At 35.5% G+C, this 18581-nt stretch overlaps 2 protein-coding genes across 3 annotated transcripts; both read right to left on the bottom strand.

Moving 5' to 3' along the window:
- Window positions 1–240: 240 nt before the first annotated feature.
- LOC107870252 (2-oxoglutarate dehydrogenase, mitochondrial) lies at window positions 241–10254 on the bottom strand. Of its 2 annotated transcripts, none has more exons than XM_016716718.2 (9): window positions 9964–10254; window positions 6018–7670; window positions 5009–5235; window positions 4592–4924; window positions 2550–2796; window positions 1835–1963; window positions 1538–1753; window positions 1034–1157; window positions 241–871 (listed from the first exon to the last, which is right to left on the bottom strand). In XM_016716718.2, the coding sequence occupies exons 2-9, from the start codon at window positions 7563–7565 to the stop codon at window positions 633–635; spliced, it is 3063 nt and encodes a 1020-aa protein (XP_016572204.1). In that variant the 5' UTR covers window positions 7566–7670; window positions 9964–10254; the 3' UTR covers window positions 241–632. The 2 variants fall into 2 exon arrangements, with proteins under 2 accessions (XP_016572204.1, XP_047268420.1); XM_047412464.1 differs by lacking the exon at window positions 9964–10254 and adding an exon at window positions 9827–9957.
- A 2081-nt stretch (window positions 10255–12335) lies between these two features.
- Window positions 12336–18166, bottom strand: LOC107870222 (ras-related protein RABE1c). The gene is made up of 8 exons (XM_016716676.2): window positions 17896–18166; window positions 14919–14991; window positions 14408–14508; window positions 13666–13731; window positions 13221–13318; window positions 13029–13091; window positions 12847–12939; window positions 12336–12729 (listed from the first exon to the last, which is right to left on the bottom strand). Exons 1-8 carry the CDS (start codon window positions 17966–17968, stop codon window positions 12646–12648), a joined length of 651 nt encoding a protein of 216 aa, XP_016572162.1. The 5' UTR covers window positions 17969–18166; the 3' UTR covers window positions 12336–12645.
- Window positions 18167–18581: the final 415 nt, after the last annotated feature.

Here is an 18581-nt window from a genome sequence, read left to right as displayed (position 1 = left end):
TATGCTTCAACAACAATTTATATATATCACATATTCAGTATAGTTCCACAATGCGATGTGATCTGAGAAGGAGAAATTCAACCATGAGGGCATCTCGTTGACCATTTTAGTACTACTCTCACCTAAACACGTGTAACTTCAGAGTTCTAACGAGATCCAATACACAGAAAGAAAAACAGAAAAATCATGACCATCATATTATAGAAGCTGTTCCAAAATATTGGAGATGCTAACAAGCAATAAAAAAAGATAAATACATAATATAGAGGAACAAGGATACATTTCATTCTTTTTTTCTTTCAAATTGGTCATTGATAAACTGGAGTAAAACAACAACAACAATAACATAGCCAGCGTAATCCCATAAAACAGTACAAGATCACAAATATACAGGCAGCTCGGTAAACCAATCGTGGACTTCGTTCTCTCAGACGAATTAAAGGGAGGAACAGAGACTTGTTTCTGACAGTTTTATTTGTACAGTTCTAAAGAAAGAGCACATATAATTATTTGTCCCTGTTTCCCAAAGAATCAAAACTTCCACACCCTCAAAATACTGTGTGGAGTTGAAAAATTTTATTTCAGCATCAGTCTTGGTACTTTGTGCAAAGAATACAACAAAAGCCTCACCTTCAGAATGGTGGATTAATTGGATCCTGTTGCAAGGCTTTCTGGACAAGTTCGGTCTGTTCTTTCACATGAACCTGGTAGAAACCAGTAGCTGTGGCGGCAGAAGGACCACGGCCGACATATTTTATGTCATCTATGGTACCTCTGCCCAGTTCTTTCATCGCAGTAGAAAGACGTGGTGCAATGTATTGGTATGCACCCATGTTCATTGGCTCTTCTTGGCACCAAACAATCTCCGCATCTGATATAACGACATTAAACGATGTCAAAAATTAGCTTTTCACTAAATACTACATGTGGCATTACACTAGCAATCTGAATTTATCAAAATCAGATCGGCTTCTAGATGTTTTAAGACAAACATAGCATTTATGTAGGTCGTAGGATAGTTCAAAGAACATACTTGGATATCGCTTCAATTCACGTTGAACGAGGTCATATGGGAAAGGACAAAGTTGTTCCACCCGACAGATTGCAACGTCTTTCCCCTCAACTTTCTTTCTCTCCTCATCAAGCTCATAGTAGACCTGGGAGAAGCCATGAAAGCATACTTCAATGTTGGCAACTTGTGAGCACAAATAAACACTGTTCAAACAAAAGCATAGCAATTCCTCCCTTCAGGGACATCCAATGAAAGGGTCTTCTAATTTTTAAAAATAAAAAATTGAAACAAGTCAAATAAACTACAAATTGTATTAAACTATTGTCCATGGAATTCTGTAATCCAGTCTGCATCTATACTCGTATTTTGATAAATGAATCAACTATTAGTGTCTGACGACTGACATGGACATCAACAAACTTGAGAGGAAATACAAATATTTTTTTTGACAAAGGTAAAGTACGGAGGAAATACAAACATACAGCAAAGTAACAGGTCAATTAAAAGAAAGGAATAAGTTCCCACCTTTCCAGAGCAAAGGACCAGGCGTTTGATACCCTCTTCAAGATCTGAGTGGTCGTTCTGATCTTTTATTAAGCGCTTAAACCTGGTACCTTGTTTGTCAAAACCTGGGTGGCCTTGGACATCATCAAACTCAGATAGGTTTGACTTGCAGTCCTTGTGACGAAGCAAGTTCTTTGGGGACATTACAATAAGAGGTTTGCGGAAATCTCTGTGGATCTGAGAAGGCAGCGATAATATATGAGAAAACAAACGTACGTGTATGAGCTCAAAAAATTAACAGCTTGCAATCAGACATACCTGACGCCTGAGGACGTGGAAATAATTTGCAGGAGTAGTCACATTCACCACCTGCCAGTTACATTCCTGGATCTGCTTTCTTAATGTAGGTTCCATATCCGGAATGACATAGGGGTTATCATCACTCATCTGACATGAAAAATCGTCACATAACATTGAGCACTGGACGAAATTAACAATATTTTCTAAAACCATCAAAGCAACACATGATCATGGTGCCCCGGGTCCAAATGATGATCTTTCCCACTTCTGGAGGAGAATATATATAGAACTCGAACATCATTTTCCACCATGTGGCTAATTGCAATTGTATCACATGGTTAAATAACATGGTGGCATGTAGCTAGTCACTAGCAAAATACAGATAAAGATCTCTTAACCTACAAGTGCAAGATGCAACAACTCCATAAACGGAAGACAAAAATATGATACTCTTTGAAACTGTTTTGGATTACAGGATACAAAATGTCACTTTGCTGTACTATGTACTTGGACCTAGTTACTATTTAGCATATGTCGTGGAATGTTTGCTTGCGTTAGATTCACATACCCTTGACCTGTTGCGTCTTGATTTTTTTTCAATTACAGAGAATGTTAGCATGTCAAATCATATTCATTTCATATGACTGGGTTAATGCTCCTTAATAAAAGAGGAAGGAGAGTCTTTAAAATAAGAAGTGATGCCCTCTATGGAAATGGAAATTAGCTACAGTACCTGGAGGAAACGTTCCAAACGGGCACTGGAATGCTCAGGACCCTGGCCATCATAACCATGTGGTAGAAGCACAACCAACCCACTTTGGCGCAACCACTTGGCCTCTCCACTGCTCAAGAACTGGTCAAATATTACTTGAGCCCCATTGGCGAAATCACCAAATTGGGCTTCCCAAAGAACCAAAGAATTTGGATTTTCCATAGAATAACCCAGTTCAAATCCCAGAACACCAAACTCTGAAAGAGAACTGCACAAAGTACAACGGTAATACATAGAGTCATATATTACAGCCCTTATATTAGGCAATTTGAGACGTAACCATAAAATGTATAAACAACAACAAATGTAAGCAAATTGGGGTCCGCTTTCAAAATGTATAATTGATCAATTTAAGAATAATCTTGTTAATTTTTAAAGCTGATCCAAATTATTCTAACATGTTATTTAGTTGTGCTTATTCTACCAGAAAAAACACTATTCGAATTCCTAGTACAAACAGAATTTAGCAAAAGGTTTGTAGGATCTGTTTAGTTTTTCAGTCAATTCTGTCTTGAGTACTGTTAGTCTATTGACTATGTTCTTAAATGCTCTGCATTCCCTTGCTCAAATCTTTAATGCTTTGTGCTTTCATGCTCTACTTTCTAAATGTCGATTGGAATTACTTTAAAATTTATGTGGTGGCCTTTTTTTCTGATACTAATGTAACATTATATGCACACAGATTCAACTCTTGGTTTTGCCAAAAGGCTGAGAAAGATATAGTCGAATTAATAATATGCTAGACAGCGCAGACTCGGTACTCTATCTGTTTTATTCTCTTAAGATTGTTTAAATAAGTGCAACTACCTTAAGGAAGATCAATCTTAAATACATCCTTAACACCTTCTATTGTGGACACTAGCGGCTGCTTTAATGGAATCAATTCATAGGCACTTTGCATTAGTTACTCCAGTATTATATAACAAACGGTTCGAACGTGCAATATAAAGCAAATAAATGAATTGACTATTGAGAGTATGCCATTAAATGGACGAATGGGTTAACAGTACTAGACAATAATCAGGATGAATGTGAACCGAGCCAAGGATAATTATTTCAGTCCTAGGAGAAATGACGACAATCTCAAGAACCACTTTATGGATGGAAGCGTAAGTCACTAAAACAATGGGAAGAGAACCATTTTTCTGTATTTTAAAAAAGGGAGCAATTTGCTCCCTTTTCTCTGATTTTATGTAATCTTTAGAAAGAAGACTGGTAAAAGAGTTGTCCCGTGGCAATTACAAGCAAAAAGACCCTGGCTGGAAATATAATTAGCTAAAGGATTCTAGAGAAGCTACATAAGTGACTTTATTATGGGAAAACAACTAAAGATGGAAATAAAGCATACAAATATTGAGTGAGAAAGTTTAGAAATATAATCAGTTGAAGGAATCCAAAAGACTGCTATGACATTGCTTTACTTTTCTTATGGATGAATTTTCTATATTTCTTTAGATTGTCCGTATTTGCGTGTTTATAAGAAGTTTCTTCACTTTCCACTCCTACTCACACTAAATCATGGATTTTGCTTTACAGCAGGGCAGGATTTGGTGCATTTTGCACTTTTCACCTTCAAAGCGCTGTAGCTCAGAAGGTAAAGACATATATCATTAGGTCATCTCGAAAGGTAAGTAATTGCTACAAATGCATGAGTAGATACATTTTGAAGATCAACTGTTCAGCAGGGCCCCATTTGTGGGAACCTACTGGGTATGTTGTTGTTGTAACTGTTCAGCTGGTTTATCAAGTTCCTAGGCAGAGAAAAAATTTGCAATGACATCAACGATAAGTTGCAATACAGTCTCATAAGCATCCGAAAGCTCTTCTGTTTATGCAACAGATAAAGTGAAGCAATCTGCCCACCACAACTAAATATATACTCAGCAGGATCAAATAGAAACTCAAAATTTAAATGCATAGACAAATATCCAGATAGAAACTAGCATATATTAAGATAAAACACTTCAAGAACTGATATGAAGCAAACAACCATCAGAATATACCTGTTGCTCACGGTGAACATCTCTTCATTTTGGTTCATCATAACATGATCAAGAGGACAGTACTTTGCCCCTGTCTCCTGATCATGAATAACAGAATGTCTGTGACTGAAAGTACCTCTCTCAACATCCTGACCACTCAACCTAACATGATTTCCTTCCACAAGCAATGTTGCAAAAGCAAGAGCTTCTCCCACTGCCCAGTCCACTCCCTCCCCTGTCTCGATCATTTTTTTACGGTCATCAAAAATCCTTTTAACCGCTCTGTGAGGCTTAAAATCCTCTGGAAGGGATGTGATTGCTTTCCCGACTTCCTTCAAGATCTCAGGTTTGACACTGCAAACGAGTATTTATGTTGAGTCTCATAATTCAAGCTTCAAATTAAACTACTTACATAAAAATGAAAAGTAAAAGACATACCCAGTGTTTCGAACACGTGAAAGCTGTGCAGGTGACTTAAACCCAGACCAAAAAGCTGAAAGCCAATCTCTTTTTTGAGGGACATAGTCTTTACTAGCAACAAACTCCTCGTTAAGGATCGTATTGATCTTGTTCTGTATCTTTTCCACATCATCTTTTGTCACCTGACCATTTTGTAGGAGTTTGTTTTGATAGCTCTCCAATGAAGAAGGATGATTTCTGATGACCTATAACAACCATTGTGAACAAAATATTATGTTATGACTGCAGTCAGAAGGAACAGAAGAAGACCAGTTGATTTACAAAGGTGGTATTCAAATCTATACTCTTCAATTGCATCAGTTATAACTGAAACTGGAAGGTAAATGAGCAACTTCAGAACAAAAATGATAAGAGAATCTAACTCTGCATAGCTAAGTTACTCGGACTCTTCACTTTTGGTGCCGCACCCGTGTCGACACGACATGGGTGTGGGTGTGGGATCCGTACCCGATCTGGTCAACCGATTTTGGGTACTTTGACCAAAATCGACTAGGAAAGTCCGATAACAACAACAACAAACCCAGTGTATTCCCACAAAGTGGGGTCTGGGGAGGATAAGATGTACGCAAACCATACCGCTACCTCCGAAGAAGAAAGATTTAAGAAATTCTGTAATCAAACAAAAGCTAAGGTGAAATTGAAGAAAATGGAATACCTTGTATATAGAAACTTCTATGTTATTGCTTTTCTTTTTATCTCCTTTCAAGATTTTCTTCTTGAACAATATTTTTTCCTCGAGTTTTTCACATAATATCTCATAATTTATGTTTTGTAATTTTATTTTTAGATATTTAAATTATTTTTACCGAATCCCCGCACCCGTATCCATCTCTAAATCCATATCCCCGAATCTCTAAATTGAGACCGTGAGGATCCGACCTCTAGATCCGTACCCGTATCGGACACCCGCACGCGAGTCCGAGCAACTTAGCTGCATAGAGCACAAGGAACTTCAGGAGCAACTTACCTGATACATCTTGGGCTGGGTGAAGGATGGTTCATCAATCTCATTGTGACCAAATCGACGATAACAGACAATATCAACCACAACATCTGAGTGAAACGTCTGGCGCCATTCTGCAGCAAGTTCACAGGCATGAACAACGCCCTCAACATCATCACCGTTGACATGGAAAATTGGAGCGCTCAAAGCCTTGGCAACATCAGTGCAGTATTGAGAGGATCTTCCAGCCTTTGGATCAGTTGTAAAGGCCACTTGATTATTCACTACAATGTGAATGGTCCCACCAGTTGTGTAATTTGGAAGAGCACTTAAATGCAATGTCTCATAAACAACACCTTGTCCAGCAAAACTACCATCACCATGGAGCAAAACACCCATATTCTTCGTTCTATCCACATCATTAGAATAATATTGCTTTGCTCTAGTTTTTCCAACAACGACTGGATCCACAGCTTCCAAGTGGCTTGGATTTGCAACCAATGATAGATGAATTCTCTTGCCACCCCTAGTAGGGCGATCATAAGAAGTTCCCAAGTGATACTTGACATCACCAGTTCCCACATAACCAGCTCCATCAACAGGTTTTGTTCCACCGCTGAACTCACTGAAAATTTGCCTTAGTGGCTTTCGAACAACATTACCTAAAACATTTAATCTACCTCTATGCGGCATCCCAATTACTATGCTCTCGACTCCCAGATCAGCTGATCTGTCGAACATCTCCTTCATGCCAGGAATCAAGGTCTCACAACCTTCAAGCCCAAATCTCTTGGCTGCAACCCACTTGGTGGCCAAGAAGTTTTCAAACTGAGTACTCCACATCAACCGGTCAAGAATAACTTCACGTCGTTCGCGGTTGTATTCCCTCAGTGTAGGAGTCTCAATTCGTTCTCTCAACCAGTTACATTTATCACGATCAGAAATGTGCATGTACTCAAAACCAACGCTGCCACAATAAGCCTGTTCAAGCCTTGTCAAAATTGCCCTCAAGGTTTGCACGGGGCGATTCTCAGCCAAGAAACCAGCCATCCTCCAAACACCAAGGAAGAACTCTCGATCCAGATCAGCTTCAGTGAACCCATATGATGCTGGATCCAAAACATCTGGGACTTCCCTCTCCTCCAAACCCAGTGGATCCAATTTAGCTTTCATATGACCATTAACCTGATAAGCTCTCACAAGCAACAGAAGATTCATGCTTTCTTGAATTGTTTGGCCAGAAATCCCAGGCGAGGTGGCAGCTAGGCCAGTAAAATTCCTGAAAAAGTTGTCCCATGATTCATCTACACTATTTGGATCTTGCTCCCAAGCCCGCTGAAGCTCTTCAAGGTAGACACTGCTAGTACCATCTAAGAAGCTATCAGTCAACTTAGAAAGTGGTACAGGCCTAGGGACTGGTGCAGCTTGCGCCTTTGGCCTTACAACAGTGGTATGAAAATATCTACTTTGTGATGGAATAATGCGAGCTCTTGGCACATAAGAAGTATCCTGAGACAAAGCCCTTCTAATGGCAAGCTTTGCCACACTAGACCCAGCTCTAAACCATGCCATTCCAGTAAATCAAGCCCTCAAATCAAATTTAAAAGCCTTCAAAAGTTTCAATAAACCCTCAACTAAGAAAACTTCCACACATAATCATTATACCTTGAGAATAACCTAGTAAGAACAAGAAGAAAATAAAATAATCAATAATTCGAACAGAACAGCAGCAAACAGACAGTAATTAACCAACATTCAAAATCAATTTCTAGAATATAAGTACTCTCGACATCTAATTTGCAGTATTAGGATAAAATGGCCGCACAGCCCAAAATTGTTACTGAGGATTCATATAGTCGACCCCAACTAGTTTGGAATTGAGGTGAAGTTGATTAATTAAATAGGTCAGCTTTGGGCATTAAGTGAATGAAATGAGCCAAGAATAGAGCAAAAGGATAGCCAAGAATAGAGCAAAAGTATAACCAAGAATCCATGCATTCAATCCAACTAGTTCTGGATCGAGGTATCCTTGGTTGAATAATTTGAATAGATTAGCTATAAGTATCAGCATGAAATCTAGAGTGCTGCTAAGTGATGTATTGAGAACTATGAGATCTCAGGTCGAAATCACAACGGAGGGAAAAACACCAGGTGATTTCTTCCCATTTGTCTAAGCCTTTGTGGTAGTGTTATACTGGTATCCGGTGCCTATGCTAGTGGGAGGTCGGGAAGTCGGGAGTTAGCAGGTACCGTGGAATTAGTCAAGGTGCACGCAAGCTGCGCAAAACACCACGATTATCAAAAAAGAATTGTAGAGGATTCAGACAATTGATTGATTGAATAGTTTACTTTTAGAAGAAACCAAATCCCTTCGCCATTTAAAGTTTTAAGCAATAAAAGAAAATTTTACGATCCATCAATCTCCCTGCAACAGCAAATCAAACACTACAGGATCCAAAATTTTAATCTCAAAAAATAAAATTTAACTGGAAAAAACAGATTTTACCAAAGAATTTCAAAATCTCATATAGAGCTTACAAAGAATTATAAGAAACCAGCACCGAAAATGATTAACACAAATACATGAGAATATAGTTAATTTATGTAGCATTTGAATGCGGTACGATGAAGTTTTAAGCACCACTCCTATAAAAGCAAAAAAGTTACAATCTAAAGAGGTCCAAAACTAACCGGAAAAAGCAGATTTACGGTAAAAATTCACAATCAAATAATTCAGCAAAAATATTACGATCTAAAGAGGTCCAAAACTAACCGGAAAAAGCAGATTTTTACGGTAAAAGTTCACAATCAAATAATTCAAATCGAATACAACTTACACTGAACCATAAAATAAAAAATGAAAAACAGAAAGATCGAGCATCAATGAAAATGATCAATGCAAAATGAAAATTACGTGAGAATATTTAAGCACAACTACTATAAAAGCAAAATTTGCTCAAATAATTAACAGGAAAAAGCAGCTTTTACAGAAAATTTTCGAAATCAAATAATTTAAATCGAATAAAGCTTACAATGAAATCATTTTTAAAAAATTACGAGCTGCATTGACAATTATCTAAAATTTAACTGGAAAGAGCAGATTTTACAGTAAATTACACTATCAAATAATTCAAATCGAACAGAATTTACACTGAATCATTAAAAAAAAACTTTAAAAAAGATACGAACACCATTGAAAATGATCTAAAACTCTAATCCCCCAAAAGAAACGAAAAAATTAACAGGAAAAAACAGATTTTACAGTAAAATTTCAAAATCTAAAGGAATTACATTAAAATTTAAAAACTTGAGCAGAATTGAAAATAATCAAAAATTCTTAAATTTCAAAAAAAAAAAAAAATGATGTAAAATGTCAAAATCTAACAGAATTACATTAAAAAGAAAAAAAAAATTGAGCAGCATTGAAAATGATCTAAAACTCTAATCTCCAAAAGAAAAGGACCAAAATTAACAGGAAAAAGCAGATTTTACAGAAAAAAATCAAAATCTAACAGAATTACATTAAAATAAAATTAAAAAAACTTGAGAAGCATTGAAAATGATCTAAAATTCTTAAATCCCAAAATTTAAAAACAAAAATACTTAGACTAACCTGGAAAAAGCAGATTTTACATTAAAATTTCAAAATTCAAATAGAATAGAACTTACACTGATCATTTAAAAAAAAAAAAAGGACCAAAATTGACAGGAAAAAGCAGATATTACAGTAAAATTTCAAAATCTAACAGAATTACATTAAAATTAAAAAAAACTTGAGCAGAATTGAAAATGATCTAAAACTTTAAAATAAAATAAAAAATACAAAGACTAACCTGGAAAAAAGCAGATTTTGCATTAAAATTTCACAATTCAAATAGAACATAGCTTACACTGAATCATTAAAAAAAAAAAAAAGGAGCAACATAGAAAATGATGAATGAATAATGAAAATTACATTAGAAAGAAATACCTTGAAGAACATTTGGAGAAAGAATTAAGTGAAGTTTTTGGGTTGGGGAGAATATTGATGACTATTTTTTTTTCTAGAAAGTGGAAGAAGTAGCCACGTTCAAACTTGAGATCAATCAACATTTAGCAACTATATTTTATATATTTTGTGCTACTTTTTCCCATATTCTCGAAGCTCACTAGAGCCGTCAATATGCGCTAGTCCATTGCATCGGTCCGACTCGGCAATTTGATGGAGTTGAACTTTAATTTTTGTAACTCATTTATAAATAGAATTTTTTAGCCCAGCATAAATAAGTGTGTGGCCCATAGGACTTGAACAATATAAGTTAGATTAGTTCGTGGATTGGATCGTAAATTAAATATATCCAATTATTTAGATTACTTATTAGTATTTTTATTTGGTTTAAAAAATATCAAAAGTTATTTAATTTCTTTAGTAAGAGTATTTTTGGAATATTAGAGACTTGATTAACAAGTATTAAAATTATGTAATATTATCTCATAATATTTATATTTATTAATATTTTAAAATTAAATTATAACGTATTATTTTTTAAAAAATAGGTTGGCCTATAAGGCCTACCGCCCACAGAGTAATAATGTAAATTTGATATTTTTTGACCCATTATTTTGAAGGATCAGTCCGATCTAGCCCATTAATCTCAAAGCTCATATGGCTAAAGCCCGGATGGGTATTGAGAGCTCTAAAGCTCATCATTGTTTTATTCCCATGCTAAAAGGGGTTTAAAAAAATAATAGTAACTCATTTTGTCCCAATTGCAACCTTTCAAATTTTTATTTAATAACTAAATAATACAACTATTATTTTAGTTTCAATTTGTTTTTCTTTTTAAATTCATTTTAAGAAATTTTAAAAAGAAACTTTTTGGCAACTTTTTAAAATTTAATATTCGAGGTGACTTATTAATTTGATCAAATCAAAATATACTTTGATAATTGATAAAGTTGTTGTCATGTGATTAGAAAGTTACGGATAAGGTGTAGAAACAACCTCTAACAGAAATGAAAGGTAAGGTTGCGTACAATATATTCTTATGGGTGTAGCCCTTTTTCAGATCTCACAAATAGCGGGATTTTTAGTGCATCTTTCATTTTAAAACATTCTTTCATATAATTTACGACTATAAAATTTAAAAGTTTATTTTATTTATCTTAAATTTTGTATCAAATTAAAAACTAAACAAATAAGTTGAAATGAAGAGAGTATATTCATATAACATGAGATAGTTTACACAAGTTATTTCCAAAAGTGCATGCGTCTAGTATTTGGGGTTAATGATTCAAGAAAATGAAAAAATTAACGATGATGCTACATATTATATTAGAGCATGATAGATGAAATGGAGATTCATATTCAGTGTCTTATAAGATAAGAATCTATTACCAACATTTATTATATTAAATTATGTTACGTGGGATAAAGTGTTGGTTAATCAAAAATTTAATCTTTCAGATGAAACATGAAATGTTGAATTGATCTCTTAAATTTGCACTTATGTAATATGTTGGTGTTTATTATAAGGGTTTGACTATTATTCTTATTTAAAAGTCAAAAAAATCTTTTTATTCAACATCCATTTTTTTCAAATAAACTGCCCTATGTAAATTGGTCTTTTCCTGTGCGTGTTAAGCCACTGTGTGATCTGGAAACCAATACTTGTCAAAGGGCAACATACTTTATTTCTTTATTTTTTAATTATTATTAGATCTCTTTCAAGTTTTTTCTATTTTAATAATAGAATTATGATATTGTTTAATTTTTATTATTTTTATTTTCTATTGATGTCCAACTCCACTACTCCGGAGTCCAACTTTTCACAATTCAAGTCATACACAAATAGAGAAATACTCGATCAATAATTTTTCTGTTCTCAAAGCTGAAATTCAAAATATTTGACTAAGGATAGATGGACTGACCCGATTCATCCCACCACGATCGTTTCTTTCATTTCTTTTTGTCATTTATTTGCAAACTACGATTAACTCCCACCCACCCCACCCCCCACCAGGCAAAAGAAGAACTAGAACTCGAATTCTTCGCCCCTCCCCTTGTACCAAGAAGCAAGTTCAAAACATAAGGATAATAGGCTCGTCTATTAGAAGTTATCCCCCAACCCCCACCCCTCCTTTTTAATACATTAAACGGTTTGCTTAAACCAACTTGTTTGGAATTGAGACGTAAATAGAAGAGAGAAGTGTTGAGGAATAAGGGTAAATCTTTGCAATGACTTTTTTAACAACTATGGGTACTACACTTTCACATAAATCTATTTAAACTAACAAGTTCTCTGTGTATCTTTTATTTCAGAAACTGATGGATTATAAATGCAAGTGAGGAAGAGAAAAAAGTAAGGTTAGAATTCATGCATTATATTTTTCTTTCACCTCCTACATCAAACCAAAAGCCAACAATTTCATGATTAAAAAAGAAAAGGATATGAAATCCTAAGAGGACATAGATAACAAAGAACAATGACCAAACAAAGGAACAAAGGCTATTTAGTTGTGACAACAGATTCCAAAAAATAAAGTAGAAAAAGCCTTTTGACACACCAAGCTTGCCATCCAATGGTTCATAAATGGTAAATGAAGTTAAAAGAGATCAGATTTTCATCCCCGCGAACACAAGTGATACCAAGAAAACAGTATCCGACTCCACTCACGAGCCACAGCATGATGACTTTTGAGCACCTTGACCAGCAGTTCCTGCCTGATCGGATTGGTTGATCCTGATTGCTTGAGGCTGCACGAACAGATCACAGAACATATTCATACACAATGAAAAGGTGTGTATAAACTGGTAACTCCAGTCGTCCATTGAAAAAAAGGAATAATGAAGAGGGAGGGAATATCTGTGTACCTCAGTCTTGGAATCAGATTCCGAAAGCCTTTGCTTGATATCCCTACCAATAGAAAAGAAAACTTCTTCCACATTCAGGTTTGTCTTTGCACTCTGCAGTACATTTTATCATTTATCAGTGACCCGAACTTACTCCATCCGTTAGAATTCTCAATTTCCACATCAGAAAGACTTGGACTTACTGTTTCAAAGAACTTAATGCCATATTCATCGGCAAGAGCTTGACCTTTGGAAGTTGGCACAGCCTAGATAGGAAAAAGGAATAATATCAATAGCATCAAAGGGAAACTCTGTGAGACGGAAAGAAGTAAATGATGAAAGGAGTACGGACAAGAAGTTCCAATGGTAACAATTTCATAAATATAATAACCTACTCTTTTGCTTTCGTCCATATCCGCTTTGTTCCCAACCAAAATCTTGTTGACATTATCAGAAGCGTGTTGCTCTATGTTGCGGATCCAGTTCCTGATGTCTGAACGGTTCAGTTAAACATTAATTAATAAGTTAAATCTGCTCTCGGAGTATTGAATGTGGTCATGCAACTGCAATTTTGTTATAGGTGGTCATGCAACTGTAATTTTGTTATAGGTGGTCATGCAACTGCAAATTAAGACCATAAAACCAGCTAAAGCTCGAAATGGAAAACGAAATTATCACATCTCAAAACAAAAGAAAACCCAAAAATCAAGATGAAGGATAGAACATCAACACATAAGCAGGTAACAAAAATATCAATGAGCTTCAAATGAGAACAAAATTAAAGTTAAAAAATGAAATAAAATAAAAAGGACACTGAAGCAAGCTAGTGAGAGCATTTACTATTGAAAGAAGACTCGTCTGTGACATCGTACACCAGCAGAATGCCCATTGCTCCTCGATAATACGCTGTGAACAAACAAATTCAAAGTTGATTGAGACACAAGTTGAGAAAGATAATTTCACATATGAAAAGACCTTTTAATTCAATCTCCTAGCTTATTTTATTTATTCCAAGACTTCAAAGTGCTGATGAGTAATTTGTACCGGGGGCGGGCCTATGTAGCCCAAGGGCGAGAATAAAATCTCCATTGTCAAAAGAAAAAAAAACAATTTAGTAAAGTGCATTTTGAAAATAAAAGTAAGTGCATATACTAGTTATTAAATCCCCCTGATAAAATGATTGTTTTCAGAGTCGAGGTTCAAGATTTGTATGAGATCTTGTCTTCCAACCCCATTATCACCATTTATCTGCATTTTATTGAACCCTTTTTCATGAAAATTCTAGGTCCATCGATAGTTTGCACCATAACTTAGAACTGATTAAATGTCACAACGTTCACCATGAACCACCGACAAGTTTAAAATCAAAACAGCCACTCATGTAGTCGCTCCAAACTCGCATATTTTAGGACAAAGTCACAGATAAAAAGTCTTTGTTTCATTCACCAGCACAAGGAACTAAAACCCAAGGGCATCTGCAGATCCAGAACTAGTTAGCTGTGTTTCTTCTCACCCTTGTGAAAAGCTAGGACAGCAAACTTTTCCGATCCAATAACACATAGCTCACTAGGATTGGATATACCTGTTGTGATAGTGCGGAAACGCTCCTGACCAGCTGTATCCCAGATTTGTAACTTAATCCGTTTGCCATCAAGTTCAATTGTTCTGATCTTAAAATCAATTCTGTAAAAGCAGAGCAATCCGGTAAATTTGGAGAAGGAGAAGGAAAATCAAGGCCGAAAAAAAGGTTGAGAGGAGGGAGTAAACAGTGCAATGAGAATTTACTAGATTTTTTTACAATTACGATCCCAAACTAGACAGTTCATCTAATATCCTGAACAAGAGAGCACATTTTTTTCTACTTTTTACAGCACAATTATTTCCTCCTACAATTCTGAGATTATAAGTGTATTAACTTTTTCACAGTTCCTTGATAACTTCTCCACTTATCAGAGTTACACCATTAAGTGATAGTCTTGCAGAAGGAAAAGGAACTAAATGCTGACATAGTAATTCCGAAAGATGTACTATGGTGTCCGAAACATAAACTAATAATAGCTCCAGAGGAGAGAGAGACAATCCAGGATACAAACCCAATAGTTGTGATGAAACTTGTTGTGAAGGAACCATCTGAGAATCTCAGAAGCAAACAACTCTTCCCCACACCTACAAGTATAACCATCATAAACTGTAAGGAACTGATAAAAGATGTTATACATGGAAAACATTTTCTTTACAGAAATACCTTCCCTATCATATGAAGAAATGAAGTGAAACTGTTACATTTCCCTTCAATTCAACGATGAGTTTCACGTGCTTAGGATGAGAGTTTGACCAAATTTATACCCAATTTTCCTCTATAAGTACGGACAAACAAAATTACCATCCTTGCTCCTCTCGTTAATATATGTCAGCTTTTCAACTTAACTAGAATTCCTTTCTAGCAGCCTGATCATGAAAGTTATTGCCTAACAAACGGTATGTACCTGAAGTTCAACCTGTAACTAATAGTTTAACCTGAAGTTCCAATGAAATGTACTCCTAGTCACTTTCCAAATATAGTAACAACTTACTAAATCGTATTTTCAATTAGTTCTACAATTCTTTAAAGTGGGAATGTTTATGTTTCAGAAACTCTCTAAAAGTTCAAGATTCAGTTACAGATTAGGCACAGAGAGGGAGAGGTTGGGGTAAAAAGCAAAAGGGAACTATGTTGCTCGAACTCTTCGAAAATGCCGGTGGGTGCGTGTCGAATACTCCAAAAATAGTGCATTTTTATCCTTTTTGGAGAGCCCGAGCAACATAGAAAGAGAAAATCAAAAGCAGAGTGATAAGAAGAGGGGAAAGGGGGCGGGGAGAGGGGGGGGGGGGGGGGGGGGGGGGGGGGCGGGGGGGAGAGGGGGGGGGGGGGTTCGGTCTAGGAAGAATCCTAGAAGTAGCTTTTTATCTCTTAGGTGCGCATACATGATAGCTGGAGAGAAAATGGTGTTCTATGTAGTATGCACTTAATGTTGAATCAATTAACAAATCAAACATTTTGGCAGAAGCTGGTCAAGCTTACCAAACATGGATGTGGGACATCCATTTATCATATTATCAAGGTGATCCACGAAGTATGGTGAAAAAACAAACGTCTAAAGATACTGCGGTGGACAGTATAAATTTATACATGTAATATCACTATAACTTTGAGGTTGGTGGTCATCTCAGATTAAGAAGCGGCACCCTGGTTGCTTCACTAAAACTGCTAACTTTGAAAAATATCCCATGTCCTCCAACTCCAGTAAAATTTCAGAAAATAATAAGTCTCGTCATCCTTGAGACACAGTTTTGAAATTTTAATTTCAAAAGTTAGAAAATACCAAAGCTTTTTTATACAGAACTCCATCCAATCCATAATTCGATATTCTAAGAGAACATAACAAAATTAATCTAAGATGTCATAGAAAGAAGAAAAAGTAAGCAAAGAATGATGAACATAACAAAATACCAAATGCTGAAAATGCATTTGTAAGTACTCCATCCCTCAAAAACAATCACGGACTAGAACTATTTAGCATGAGTGTAACTTAAAAAAGCAACGGAACATAGGACAAGGCAATGTCAAACTGGAGCCGCACTTGATCAGAGAAAATGTCAAAATGGGGAAGCCTATGATACATGTGGCTCTTTAGGAGCTCCAGACCATGAGAGAACACCTCACAACAAATGATAAAACTTACTCTCTCCAGTCCAATTCGTGTGCCACTTTTCGTACTTCCTTACATTTTAAAAAATGTGATGCAACTCAATTTTTATACAACTTTCACCACTTTCAAAATTTCAAATTAGATTAAACTATTTAAAAGTTTTGAACCTGAATATAATATCTTAAAATTTTGTTAAATACAGTAATATCAGACCTTAAGGTTGTTTCCGATAGACCCCAGCTGGAAAAGGGGAAGGGGGGGTTGCTTCTGCTAGTGTAAGATCCATAGATAAATTTATCACAGATGAATAGTTAATACGTGTATTTATCACAGATGAATAGTTAATACTAGGATGCCACATTTTATTTGGTAACACTAGTGGTCGGGTCAGCTTACACAAACCTCAACTAATTTCACAAGGTACTTGCTACCTCCCACCAACACAGATTCTGGAGAACAAGGCTTGGACAAATGGAAAGAAATTACTTTAGTATTATAACGTCTTGTTTTATTATTATTATTTGATAACCATGGTATCTACGTCAACTTGCACGCATCGACTAATTCCATAGATACCTGCCACCTCTCACTGGCAACAACAATAGGTACCAGGTAACTCTGTCCACTAAGGCTTGAACAAATGGGAAAACATCACCTAGTGTTTGTCTCTGTGGGGAATTGAACCTAAGACCTCATGATTCTCAACCTACTTCATTGACCACATCTTAACTACTCTCCCCGTCCATCGTTACTTGTCCCCTATACAAAAACCAGACGCTCAACAATACTTATCCAGTTTGAAAAATCAATGGATAACTTTTCTACCCATTTTACCTTGCTTAAAAAAAAGGGCAGTCTAGTGCACTGAGCTCCCGCTATGTGCCAGGGAATGGCCCCACCACAAGAGTGTATTGTACGTATTACCTTGCATTTCTACCAAAGGCTGCTTTCAAGGCTTGAGCCCGTGACCTCCTGATCACATGGCAATAACTTTACTGGTTACTCCAACGCTCTCCTTCAACTTTACCAACTTTACCATTTTACCTTGCTATTAAATATCGTTCATCATTTATTATATTCAAAGGGTGATCCAGTAAAATTACCTCTATCCTTTATTGTTTCTTAACCCGAGTATCAAGTCAACGGTGGACAAGTATACTTGGACGGAGGTAGTAAATCTCCCGAATTCACATAAAGATTCAATTTTTCCCCCATTCCTAAGCTCCATTGTGTTAATTTCTTCAAAAATACTGATTTACATTTTTATTTTATTTTTTGAAAATGGGTAAAATGAATAAATCAAAAAATAGAAAACAAAAAACAACAACAACAACAACAACAACAATAATAATAATAATAATAATAATAATAAACAACTAACCGCTATCGCCAATGAGGAGAAGCTTAATGAGATAATCATAATCTGCTCGAGCCCTAGCTGGTGGAGCTGCCATCTTCGATTAGGTCACAAAGTCGCCTCCGGCGACAATAATTGGGGCTAAAGGGAAAATATATTTGTGAGATGGTAGACAATTGTGGGACTTTTGCTTGTATTGGTATTTGTATTATTTGTTTAGAGACTAAAATAATTTTTTTCGCTGTGGGGGAGTTTGAGAAAAGGATCGGATTTACAATAGCGTATGTATGCATCTTTTCTAATTATATTTCTATTTCTATGAGAAATTATTTAAGGGTCGTTTGTTAGAGTGTATAAAAATAATATAAAATACATTATGTTAGCTATTTGTATTTTTCTTATGTATTATTTGGTTTGATATATTAAAAATAACATGAATTAGATATTTTTTAACAAAAAAAGATTAAAAAAATATCTTTCATATATATATTGAAAAAGATGTAAAAAAAAATTTGAAGGATAATAGTAGCTTTAATCATGTTAATGCATGTATTGGATCCATTGCATTGCTAATATCATGTATTTTGAGGTATTTGTAATACACACCTCAATACACAATAAAGTGTATAACTAATGCAAGCATTTATATATAGAGTGCAAAAATATACCAAACAATGTATTAGTAATACACATTAAACTAATATATGTAT

Source organism: Capsicum annuum, chromosome 5, assembly GCF_002878395.1.
Source record: "Capsicum annuum cultivar UCD-10X-F1 chromosome 5, UCD10Xv1.1, whole genome shotgun sequence".
In the NCBI taxonomy this organism is placed as follows: domain Eukaryota; kingdom Viridiplantae; phylum Streptophyta; class Magnoliopsida; order Solanales; family Solanaceae; genus Capsicum; species Capsicum annuum.
Note: the sequence above shows the minus strand (reverse complement) of the source record. Positions and strands in the feature narration are given on the sequence as shown.

Bases quoted from the DNA above. Each gene is read 5' to 3' on its own strand.
- LOC107870252 (XM_016716718.2), bottom strand. From the start codon at position 7,565: ATGGCATGGTTTAGAGCTGGGTCTAGTGTGGCAAAGCTTGCCATTAGA. The intron at 4,925-5,008 runs GTATGTCTTTTA...ACTCGTTTGCAG, and splicing joins TCACGTGTTCGAAACACTGG to TGTCAAACCTGAGATCTTGA. The intron at 2,797-4,591 runs GTATATTCTGAT...TACTTTGTGCAG, and splicing joins ATGTTCACCGTGAGCAACAG to TTCTCTTTCAGAGTTTGGTG.
- LOC107870222 (XM_016716676.2), bottom strand. From the start codon at position 17,968: ATGGCAGCTCCACCAGCTAGGGCTCGAGCAGATTATGATTATCTCATT. The intron at 13,092-13,220 runs GTAGGTTATTAT...TTTCCTATCTAG, and splicing joins ATATGGACGAAAGCAAAAGA to GCTGTGCCAACTTCCAAAGG. The intron at 12,940-13,028 runs GTAAGTCCAAGT...AATGTACTGCAG, and splicing joins GCATTAAGTTCTTTGAAACA to AGTGCAAAGACAAACCTGAA.